General features: G+C 40.4%; 1 protein-coding gene across 5 annotated transcripts in view; it reads left to right on the forward strand.

Annotated features, from left to right (window-relative positions):
• The window catches only part of PTPN5 (protein tyrosine phosphatase non-receptor type 5), a 77,745-nt gene that overhangs the window by 38,207 nt on the left and 26,762 nt on the right, over positions 1 to 12,776 (forward strand). For all 5 annotated transcript variants that reach the window (XM_064714838.1, XM_064714836.1, XM_064714835.1 and 2 more), the window contains exons 3-5: positions 6,316 to 6,497; positions 7,393 to 7,512; positions 9,324 to 9,407. In XM_064714838.1, coding sequence (XP_064570908.1) covers positions 6,316 to 6,497; positions 7,393 to 7,512; positions 9,324 to 9,407 — 386 coding nt within the window. The remainder of the gene's footprint in view (positions 1 to 6,315; positions 6,498 to 7,392; positions 7,513 to 9,323; positions 9,408 to 12,776) is intronic.

Consider the following 12,776-nt stretch of genomic DNA (forward strand, 5'->3'; position numbering starts at 1 on the left):
TGCCTGAGTGCACAACTTTCCCTCTTCCTTTCTTTCTCTCTTGGTGTGTCTTTCCAATTTTAGTAATTGGAATTTGGCATAAGCAGCAGCCAGACTCCACCAGCTGAGCTTGGAAAGTGCAAGTGTACAGTACTTTTCCTGGCAAGTAGGTGATACCCCTTTTCCTCTGCACTGTCAAAGAACTCCACAGAAAACACTTGCCTTCCTCAGAAGGAGGCTTCTGGCTTTCCCCAGGGACCTGCCACCTGCCTCCCAGGGACAAGTAAGCCCAAAGAAACGTTGATAATTGTGGATTATCCTCTGTCACACAAGGTTAAATTAGCCATCTCACTGTTAGGGAGGGGCCATTGCAGTGCCTATCTAAGCAGTTTGATAACGATGAAAAAGTTGCGGTATTGTATTACCAATTTGTGTTTGTCTTTCAGAATGGAGGACTGAAGTAGATTTTTCTACATAGAGTAATCAATAACAGGTAGACATTTTATATCAGTGATTGTACTTACTAAAGCTCAATTTAAAGCTGTAGTTTGCATCGTTGTCACTGAATTTCCCCAACCACACACACAAAAAAGGCAAGCTGTGGGGTGGTGTTCTCTTGAATCTTCAGAGAGCCTGAAACATTGTCACTGGAGAGCTGTTGAGCAGCTGAGTTCCCTTGATGGGCATATCAACCCATGAATCGGTGTGAATGAAATAAAAATATTTCTAGTGTGATCTTTCTAGCAAAAATACTCAACATGCTGAAATAGAATCTTTGAATGTTGGACATTTCAGTTGTTCCCCACACAGCTATGAATACCTGCGGCCTGGCTCAGCTTGTTCTCACAGTCCAGGGTAGATGCACTTAAGGCAAACTAAAAGCACTAGAAATTGTAAGCTGAAATTCATCTCAGATTAAGTAACACACCTGTGTTGCTGCTGTGTAGGCTCAGTCTTGGTGAAGAGTCTTCCATTCCTCTGTAATGTGTCAGGGTGGGTAGTTCCAGTTTCTTGGACCTCTCACTTAACTTGATGTATGACAGGTTTATTTCTTCGTGAGTTCTGTTACAGAGAAGAGTTTGAAGCTTACAGTCCTACAAAGGACCATGGGATGGATCTAACTGGCTTCCAGTTAGATACCAAAGGTATTTCAGTGTTGCCTTGGTGCCATTACTTAGGGGTAATGGTAGTGGGATCCATTGGTCTGCCTGGCTTGTTCCTTGTGTTTGAATTAAACTGTCTTATACTTTCTGAAGTAGCTCTCAATGTGGTTTTGCATTACAAATGCAAGATCTACCAACCACAAGCTCTTGGCAGCTAAAACTTGGACTTCATCCAAAATAGAATTGGAGGTACTGAGGAGATTGAATTGTTGTAAATCCCCTCTATCTCCAGTCAGTCAGTAGTAGGTAGCTGTGGGGTGCACCTGGGGAGGTTTTTCTTTGCAGTTTTTAATCTGGGTAGTTTTGGGGCCTAGATGTTCTCCTCCTGAGCAGCAATTTACGCAGCCATTTGGAAAACATAAATGTATTGAACTCTTGTAAACAAAGCAGGTCAGGAATCAAGCAGAGTAGCAGTTGTCATGATCAGAAAGATAAAAAAAAAAAAGAATAACGGGGGAGCTAGTATCCCCAGTTTTCACCACAGATTATTATATCTTTAGTGTACATTTTCAACAGAACTTATCAGATGAGTCAGGAATGCAGACAGAATCAAGAAGAAGTAGACTTTCTTTGGTGGTGATTTTTATCTGTCTGTGAACAGTAGTGATGTCATGTTTACTGCTTAATAAATTAGGTTGCTGGTCATAAAGAAGTTCAGTAGAAGTTTCAGAGTTAAAAAATAGTGACTCTCTGGTTGGTTTCCTGCAGAGTGAAGAATGTAAGTACACAAGTTGTGTTTGCCATGCAAGCGTGAGAGGTCCCCTTCCTCTTAGCCACTTCTTCCCATACAACCACAGTGCAAAAGAAAGCTAATTATTCAGTTTCCATCTTTATCATGCTTCAGTGGCAACCAAAAAAGAGATAGGTATTGGATAAGAAAACAATCTCCTAAAGCTCTGTTCTTTGGATAGATAGGCTTTTTACCCTCCAGCACAAGCTGCCTCTTATTCATGTGCACTCTGAGGTAGCTCATTCAGGTTTTATATGTTTTTGTCTTCCCAGCACCTGGACTGGCCTGCAATCAGGATGCCTTAGAGTGTGTGTATTTAACAAGGTCTTGACCATATCTGTGAACTACAATGCCCAGGGCTGTGTCCAGTGTGTGCTGCTGAGGTGCATGTTAAAACTCTTTTTAGCAGTGGACTGAGACCCATCTCAATAGAGTACTTTCATCTACTGTTCTTTCATCGATAGCAGTTCTCCCTAGCAGTTAGATGGAAATTAGAGGCAGGGTTTTCATTAGGCAGTTGCATTTGGACATCTGAAGATGCAGAAGCCATAAACAGACTTATGACTCTGGTCTGAAGTGCTGATAATCCTGATGGATGTGAGGTATTGCTGGCATACCTCATACTTTGTCGTGCTTCCACTCTGTGGTCCATTCCTACAAATTCTCACCACACGCGGCCGTCATGAAGATGTGGACAGGTTCTGAGGGAAATGTACCTCAGTACACCTAAAACAACTAGGGACAATGCAACCTAGCTGCTGTGGTGTGTTGGCTGCTGCAGCTTGAGAAGAGGTGAGGCCCCTTTTGCCCTCCTGTCTTGTGTGTCTTGGAAGGTAAAACCCCCAATCCACCATTAACAAAATTTGTATTTCTCAGTGAAGAGGCAGTACTATCCAATCCAGAAGCATCATTCGTACAGGGACAGTGTGATGGATGTACATAAATGTCTAATAACTGTATGAGTACTGTCTTTTTATTGCTGGGATGCATTTTCTTTCTGTTACAAAAACAGTTTTGCTGAGGAACAAGTCTTTCTCTCAAAAATACATTGTTAAATTAAGCCTGCCAATGGAGTGGTGCCAATTCCTTGAGCATTAGTACCTGTGTACAAGTTCCTTTTAAAATGTTAACGTCATTAGGAAATACAGCCAGGATGTGAGGTTCTGAGGGGTTGTTTTCTGTTTTGTTTTTCTCTGAAGGCTTTAAGTATGATTCAGTCGAGTTACAGAGCTGCTAATGCTTCACCCACAGCAGGATTTGATGGGATCGTGGCATGTTTGTTACTGTAAGGCTTTGTTGACTTACTTGTTATTGCTACAGTGCCTTTTAGTATTTCAGCTAAGACTAGTACTCTAAGCACTTGTTTTTCTGAGAGTTATATAGGTGTTTTTCATTCTTCTGCTTGTTATGTACCCACATATGAAGTCAGAAAAAAAAAAAGATAGATACAGGGGGGTTAAAATGGGCATTGCCAGAGTTACAGTGACAGCTTTTACCTCCTGAGTGAAGGAAGATGTTTCCCTATATAAATTATTCTATAATATGATAATATGTAGTGCTGTGCCTTGTATTTTTGGCAGCTTGTTTTGGTAGCAATGTTTAAGGAAAGAGTGCAGGATGAATGGATCCCTGGCATGATCCAGAAAGTGCTTTTCCCTGAACAGCAAGGATGAGTTTAAGTTTATGGTGGTGTTTTGAAATTTCAACTTGTTTTCACAAGCCATATGGCTGCTACAGATGTCACAGACCTTTTAATTCCTCTGCCAAAGGCTTTTTTTTCTCCTAACAAGTGTAGTCTTGTGCCAAAGCAGAAGTACTCATGGAGCTTGCATCCCCATCTCTGTGATGCAGGAAATGAGGCAGCTATCACATGGATGCTACATTTCACTGCCAGTCAAATCACGAGCAGGGGAGAGGCTCTGTTCATTCCTGCAGGCAGTGATCCTTGCCAGCTCTCTCAAGACCTTCACATTCACCTTGACACAAGAAAGCTTCACTTGTGTTTCACTCGTTACCTCATCTGCAACTGAAAGAATCCTGAGCCCATTAGGGCAAACCATACAGGAGTATTGGATTGCAAGATGATGTGTGAGTGCTAATTGAATTATTGTTTAAAGCTGGCATAGTTAAATAAATACAGAACCTGAGGAGAGTATCATTCTATTTGTTAGAATCTAATCTTTGGCATTTATAGGAGAAAATTTTTGAGTGAACTTAAGTTAAGATTAGACCTTCTCTTTGTATAACCAAGGCATGTGTCTTTTTATTTATATGTATGGATTCAACCAGTTCTCCATTATTTCAGTTCTTACAACTTTTTCCTTCTGTTGCACTAGTGAAAATACCTCTTGATAAAAATGTCATTTCTGCAGAGCTGGAGTCCTGGGCTGCCAGGCCCACAGGTCAGGTCTCTCTCTACCTTATGCAGTGAAAATAATTGAAAGTAAGAGTGGTCTATTGTCCTTCATAAAGGGCAGTTGTAAGAAGGAGAACGTGACCCCTGCAGTTGTATGGGTGTTACTAGACAACACTGGAATTCCAGGAGTTGGATTTCTAGGCTGTGGAGAGGCACAGATCCCCATGGTTACAGAGTGCCCTAGCTTTGACATCTTTGTTGTAAAAGATGCAGTTAAGTGGCCTTCATGTAGTTGTATTATAGTCAGGTGTTTGTTTCCAACCAGAAATGACCTTGTAAAATCTCAGGCTGCTACAAGCATGAAACAAAGAAATGCTGTTTACCTGCTACATAAGGCAGCACCCTTAGTCAGTTAAACAAAAGTTCTGAAATATGAAATATTATGATTTATAAAAACCAGCTGAAAGCTGAACATGAAATCTGCATTCCTTGGCTCCTTGCATTCCTTGGTCTGGTTGTCTTCCCAATGTTGTTTTAGTTTTGCACTGTGTATATTTTATCTTGAGATTTGAGAAGGAATATGCAAGATAGGAAATCATCGGAACCTGAAAAACAGTAAATATGTTCATTAATCATTGTTAGGGACAGAGGTGCATTATTTAATGCAGATAAAGGAAAAGTAGAACTTAAACTATGTTTAGTGAAAATGGAGGGTTAGAGACTTTAGGAGCAAACAAGAATAAACTATAAGAAAGTAGATGTTTTTCAATCTCAGCCATAGGTGCACGTCTCTCTGCAAAGGTAACAAAAATAGTTTCTGACACAAAGATTCTGTCCCTGCTAAATTTCAAATTCTGGTTCCAAAACACAGAACATAAGCATCCCACAAAAATAGCAGGAAAAATTGGCAATCATTAACAAGTATTTTCCTCTCTATTCTTGTTGGAATCTAGTGAGACATGAAGCAGGTTAGAAGCTTGAAGCTTTTCAGCTTTAAGGACTGAGAGGTAGACTTCTTGTCTACCTCTCTACCTTGTCTTTTTTGTCTAGCATCAAAAAAAAAAAAAAACAGCATTAAAAGATGAATTCTTACTATGGCTAGACACAAGATATATTTCGTTTTATGATAAGAGTTGTGGCTAGTTAATGGGTGCTTATCTGACTTAGAGTTACAAGTATGAGACATTTAGGGAAACGTTTGCTGAGAGGAAGATTTTGTGGAAACCTGACCTCAAGAAATCAGGTAATGGCCAATGGTGGGGCCTTTCCCTGGGACACAGGAGGCTGGTTTAGGCTTAAGTCTACAGAGTTTTACACAGGGCAGCCTTGGGGCATTCCTCATGTCCAAAGATGTAAGTCAGTAATACTTAGACCCAATGATTCTGATCTTTCACTCCTCACTTGTAAATTAATTTATATCTAAATAGACTCTATTCAAAATACTGTTACTGAGGGAATAGCCATACAGTGGTTATTTCCACTGAACAAAACAGCACTGCAACATTATTAAATAGCTCTTGAGTATGAATTCATCCAAGAAGTGAGTTATTGGAATAAAGTCTATTTTATTAGTGCCTTAGGACATTCAGCCAAAACCCAGAGTCCCTGAGCACTATTCAAACACATCAGATGAAACAGTCTCTACCTCAGAAATCTATAATCGGATTAGACAAAGCAGACAAATAAAAGAAATAGAGAAATTGAGATAGGAAGGGGCAAAATGGGTTCTTTGCCATCACGTAGCTGGGAAGTGTGTAGCTAGGCAATAGCACAGGTAGCTTTTTTTAAAAAGTAAAAATGAAAAAGTGCAGCAATGTAAATGAGAATTTGTTAACAACAAAGCCCAGAAACTGTACCTCCGGAAAGAAAGGGAAAATAATTTATCCACCCACACTCACTTTTTTCTGATGAAGGCAGGTGAATAAAGCTGCACTAATAGAGTGTGACGCTCACAATCCTGAGCTGCGCTTGCTGAGGCAGAACGGAAAGGTAACATCGTCTCCAGGAAAACAATAGCCCTGCAGCCCCCGCCGTGCCGGCAGGGTCACATCCCATTCATCCCCTGCACATGTCGTTTTCACGCGAAGGTTGTTCCCGTCCAGCTGGGATGGAGTCAGTGGATGAAGCTGAAGGACGGCAAGGAGAGGGGAGCAGGAAGGAGCAGTCCCTGAAAGCCTCCCAGAAAACAACAGTGCTCGGTTGGCCTCCCCCGTGGAATGGATTGATACCTGGAGACAGCATGTATCTGTTTGTCCTCTCACAGATACTGGTAAGGCAGCTTGCATAGCTTTGGAATGCTGGGACCCTTATTTTAGGCCGTGCTGGCTGGGGAGGTTTCCTCACTCACTGTAGATGTAGCAGTGGGAATGGGTGTAGTCCTCATTTCTGCAGCCACCTCTCACGGCTTTGCCTTGAAGCAGCCCTTGCCTTTTCATGTCCCACACTCCCGTCCCATTTCCTGCTGTACTGCAAATGCCTCCTTTGCCAAATCACCAATATCCCACCAAATCCGTTTTCCATAGCTGATATGTATGGGGGTAAAGACCCATGTTGGTTACAAGTGGAGCAGTAGGTGTGCTGTTTAAAGTTGTGATGTGGAATGAGCTTATATCTCTCTCTGAGTGTGTTAAATATAAAGTCGTTGCTTTTGTAGTTTATGTTAACTGTAGCATGTGCAGCACCCTTGAGTGTTTTAAATGAAAAGTTTCCGTGTGTGTTTGTGTGTGTATTTATAGTGATACCTATGTGAAACATGACTGTTTGTGAGAGCTTTGAGAGAGGCCTTTCAATAACATCCTAAATTCATGGAATTACTAGTTTTGATTTAAAAGTAGTAATCCTGAAAGTTCGGAAGCCAGAGGAACCTGTTGCTCTTTCAGTGTTACTCCACTTGCTGTTTCTGGGCAGCTTTTTCACTAGTGAGGGCTGGAGGGAGCCTGTGTAACTCAGTGTTGCACATCTAGTTAATAGTGGCTGAGCTTGGAGCTTCAGCCTTTTTATTCTGTTAAGCTACAGCCTAGAAAATACCTGACTTCTTAAAGCCAAAGCGATAATCAACGTTAAATCAATGCTAACTAAATTAGTTAATTATGCAGTCTTGAAATGAAAATGAATGTGTGCATAATGAGAGATGCTAATTGCGTCTTTTCTGATTGACTGCACAGCTTCTCGGCATGATGCTGTGGTACAGCACTTATGGGACCATCCCAGCAGCTCAGAATGCCTTCGACCTGCTCTCCTACTTGCTTACCCCATTTAAACAGGCTTTTTCAGATCAAGGGGAGGTAAGTCAGTCCCTGTGCTCCTCTTTGGTTATAGAGTTAATGTCAGTAGCCTTCAGTGGTCTTTCTAATATCTCTACTGATAAGTATAATATGTGTGAATTTCATATGTACATACTGAAATGGTAGAAGAGTTTCCTGAAAGCACATGAATATTTTATCTTAGAGATATTGGGCTGAATTTTAATGATGACTATGATGTTAGGTCAGCACAGCATATTTTTCATTATGTGCAAATTATTGCAAATGAAACAAAGCAATAAGAAGTCATCTCATTAAGGTTTAGCCCCCAGTAAAGGGAGAGCTGGAACTTAATTTCTTAGGATGACTAGAAGCTTAATTTCTGGAAGAGCGGATCAACCCATATAAAAGGTGCAAATTGCAACATAGTCTCAAAATTCTTTTTTGTTGAGTGTTTAGAACATATCTGTGTGCAGGAAATGTATTTCAAGTGCACTAGGTGCACAGATTCAATTATATCTTCAGAGCTACCCCAGTAAAATTGCCTAGCTTCTCACCATGACATGATGACATGTATACGAGAATGATTCATCTGATAAATTACTGGTAATTATACCCAGTGCAGATTTTTCTAATGTGGACAGAACCTTAATTAAGTGGTGAACAGCTACTTTCAAAAATCTGATGAAATATATTTGCTATCAGAATGCTTAGATCTATTGTACATAATCTTTGAGGCAGAGGCTTTACAGTGCTAATAGAAAATCTGATTCAGTGCCTCTTGTGATTGAAGTACAGTGAAGACTGTTTTCTCTTTTCTCAGTGTTTATGAGCTGCATGTCACCTGCTCTTTTGGGGTTTTTTGAAAGAAGCACTTTTTCTTTTCCAGTTGGCTTTATTATGCACAGAGCTCTTCACAGACTGTTGCCTCTGTCTTATTTGCAGTGGCTCAATCATTAACAAATGATTGTTCCTTACAGAAAAACACTGATTTGTATAATTTTGACTTGCAATAATTGTCCTTCACAGAGGAAAGTGATTCCTAGAATGCATCACAAGAACACCCCATGTATGGCTCTGTACAGATGTTCATGCATATGTTTGAGGACTGTTTATTGTAACACTATTTATTGTGTAAATTTACACTTGAAAACAGTATAGTCAAAGAAATCTTCTCATGGTAAAATAAGCAAATGGAAGCTCTTAACTCCAAATTTCTCATTAACTGTACTAGCAGGAGAAAAACAGAGTGAAATTCCTTGCTCACTGAAGCCCATTAGAACTGAATTTTGCACCTACTACAGAGACCAGGCTCAACTATAGACTACTATAAAATGACAGAGACATCAGAATTAGTTCCACTGCCAGTGGTGTGAATTAACCTGATGGTGTTTCACTGAATGCATAGAAAGAACAGAAAACTCCTCTGTGGCTGGATTCTATTTAAGGACCCCCAAACCCAGGAACAGCACTAAACTTTGTTTAAAGCCCTTTACCACAGTTTAAAAATCACACTGACTGTAGCAATGAAGTGTTGGTCCAGTCTGCCAAACTGAGTTGTGGATTCAGATCTCAGCTTTGGCAAAGGGGGAGGGTAGGAAGCAGAACTCCTGCTTGCCTTCACAGTGAAATCTGGGATTTAGGCCTTCCAAGATGCTGGGGCTTAGAGATGATTTCAGTTTCAGTCTTCTCCAAAGCCTGGCATTTGTTTTTGGTGCTGATGGCAGCTTTTCCACAGGTGAGTATGATATCAGTAAATCTTCATGGGAAACAATACACACTTGGCCAAGTGCAGACACTGAACTGTGCCCCTGAATACTTCATCAATCATTGTCTATTCTGTTGTTCCACAGAGCCTGACTACAGTTGGGAGTGTTGTGGTATCATACATCCTGCTGTCTTTGGCTTCTCTAGGACTGCTATTTGTAGGATCTTTGGTAAGTTATGATACACCACAAATTATATTCATGCCTTTTTTCAGGGAGTTTTTATAAGATGTCTTATTTAACAGAAGTTGTTGGTGTTGTGCCCAAGTTGATTGTAAAGCATAATTTTTGGGGCTGTTTCTGTATAATTACCTGCTTGCTTTATGTAGAGAAATTAGCCTTACCCAATTTCTTGATGAATTGGGGATTGCACTGAAGTAGAACGGTATATAAAAATAGTTTTTATTTTTTCCATCTACAGACAGGAAAACTATTTCCACTGAAGTAGAAAGGATGTGTCCATTAAGAGGACCATCATCCATTGAATTCAATGGCAGAAGGAGCTTTTCCAGAGTGCCACTGTTCTTCTGAAATCCTGTTAGATGTAGGCCAAGGCCCCAGCTGCAGAACAAGATTAAGTGGCACGACTACAATTAATCTAGTTAGCTGTCAGCTGTTGGGGAGCAGCAGCATGTTGTGTTTCTCCATGGATTGTGTAACTGGCACAAAGTTGTGTGCTTGATGGGAAAGCTATGGAGAGCTCTGTCTTGTCAGGGAGCTCTAACTGAATGTGGCTTTTCAAACCCCTCTGTGCTGTTCTTTTAGAGTGGGAATGCAGCTACTGAACATGCAGGCAGAGCATCACCTCCTGTCCTTCCAGAGGTGCACCCCAGGTAGTTCAGGAAGTTGAAACTGTGCCGTACACATGCTGTTTGAGTGATGAACAGCATAATGAAATACATCCCAGAATCATGGGACTGTAGGTGGGCAGAGATTGCTAGTCTAACATCCTGCTTGGAGCTGGGCTGTTGCCAACACTTGGTAAAGCCAGCCATGAAATTTTCCACTCAGGTTTTGAAAACCTTCAGGGAGGGAAGATTTATCATCTCTCTGTGTGCCTGTGCCACAACCATGTAGCACTTTTTGGGGAAGAGATATTTCCTCTTGTCTCATCTGAATTTCACAAATGTAAATAGTATCTGGACTGAATTTCTGCAGGTTTGTGGCTGTTGTTCCTTGTGATATCAGCTGATACCACCAAGAAATGTCTGGCTACTTCTCTGGAGCTGCCCTTCAAGTAGTTGCAGGTCACTGTTAAATCACCCCAGCCTCCTCTTTGCCAGGCTTAACAAGCACAATTCCCTCTACATTTTTCCTGCACTCTAGACCCTTGACCTCTTTTGAAACCATCTACTGGGACCACTCCAATTTTTCCATATCTGTCTTAAACTGGGGGAACTAAATCTGTAGACAATATTCAAGGTGCAGCTCCCTCAGTGCCAAGTAGAGGGTAATACCTCCTTTGATTTGCTGGCCACACTCCTTGCTAGGAAGTAATGCCACATTCTATGCCACAGTTAAGTTCACTCAGAGGCGGCATGGTGGCACAATCTTCTGTTTAGTGTGTCAGGAAAATGGACTTTCTAAAAACCCTTCACAAGGCAAAGCAATTATAGTTAATGCCTCCATTATTGTGATCATTGATGTAGGTAAGGAACTTAGGTTTATGCAATTTTCTGGGATTTTGATGCTGCTGTACCTTATCCAGATTAATTTTGTCCTCAAAAATAAACTTTTGGTAATTCTGTAACTGCAAATATTAAAAAATTAAAGACAACTAAGAATTGTCAAGAACTGTATGAGTTCCAAATAAATTTGCAGCAAAACATTCTGGGCTGAAAATATGAATATCAGGGGTGTGATTTTTTTGCATATTCAGCTATTTCTTGGTGGATTAAAACATTTATTACTGACCCATTGTTAGCACAGAAGATAAAGTTAAGTGAAAGCTCTTCATGGCCAAAAATTCTGATCTCTCTTTGGACAGTTTTGTATGTCAATTCCTTGCAAGTGAACATGAATACCACTATAGATTAAAGTAGACTTGGCCCATTTTTGTGTTGGTTAAAATTTGTGTATAGAAAAACATTTTCTAACAGTTTCCATGTTGGCGAGTTTGCACTGGTTTGTGTTCCTATGGTCTGTGCTAAGACTTTCCTAGCTAGAGTAGAGGCACAAATGTCACTCTGTGTCACCCTGTGTGGATAAATTGCTGAGGCACAGAGTATAAGAAGTGTCCTGTGAATTCTGATCTATGGTCCATCTTGCCCAGCATGCTCTCTAACATGAACACTAGGAAGGAGAGGCTGTTTAGACAGAGCACATGAGCCTTGTTCCTTCCTGCTTGCCTGTAACCTTTCTCTCAGATGCCTGAGTCATGCTTTGCAATTTGCAAATTTGAAAACATCTGCTTTTATCAGTATTTGCAGAATAGGGAATAACATCGTAATTAGCAGAACATTGAAAATGGTGCTTGAACCAGGCATGGTTTCTACAATCCCAACCTGGTGGACAACAGATTGTTGCATGATGACAGTTTTCTTTATTTTCCCCTTTGTCTCAGCTGAGCGATCTCTCTCTCTCTCTCTCAACACAAAATTGATTTTAAGCCATGTACCTAGAAGAGACCTTGAAGGAATCTTCCTTTGAGAGTGCCTTTATGACCAAGCCCTTCTTTCCCAATATTGAAATTGATGCTGTCCTGCATGACATCCTAATGTGCTTTACTGGCCTAGGAAGATAAATGTGACCTTTTTAGTGGCACTTTTTAAAATTTAACTGATCATTTAAAAGCCATGTAAGAAAAGGAGAGAAGAGGCTTTTACTTGTGAGAGTAAGACTTGTTCTTAGTCTCAAAAGGATGCATGACAATTCAGTATAGTTTGTATGGGCAATAGCCTGAGTGATACTACTCCAAGTTCTATGCTAGATGGATGAAGTTGGCCTAAGGTTCCAGATCCTGAAATTCAGAGGTGGGTTTGAAATTTTTAACTGAAATCTGTGTGGAGGATTTGAAGTCTACCAATGTGATTTCCAAATAATCTAGTCTTATCACAGCATCTGTGCAAACTGATACGATGAGGAAATTTTTTAGATTGGTGCAATTTCAAACCTTTTGTTAATTTGTAATACAAAATTTCATATTGCATTTGTGTCTTGAAACTTCACAGGATTCATTATTTAATGTTCATACCATATTCAAGTCAGATAATTAAATTACAACAGTCTGTGCCACTGGCCAAAAACTGATATGGGCATTTTGAGCCCCAGGATCAGGTACATCAAAATTGAGGCCTCTTCAAAAAATGATGGGTTTTTGCATAAATTCACATAAATCAGGGTACAGTATCTGATTATTAAGGATGTCCAGCTCAGCTGTATTAACTTAAGACAACCTATATGTAAATTTCAGATGGAAAGCCATTAAATCAGGAGAGGTATAATTTGTAGAATACTGTAGTGGATTTTTGTTTTGTAAACAAGCCTGGGGAGGATAAGGAACTGAACAAAAGGACAGTGGTATCATGTTGGCTTGCACAT

The sequence above is a fragment of the Zonotrichia leucophrys genome, chromosome 5 (assembly GCF_028769735.1).
Source record: "Zonotrichia leucophrys gambelii isolate GWCS_2022_RI chromosome 5, RI_Zleu_2.0, whole genome shotgun sequence".
NCBI classification, from domain to species: Eukaryota; Metazoa; Chordata; class Aves; order Passeriformes; family Passerellidae; genus Zonotrichia; species Zonotrichia leucophrys.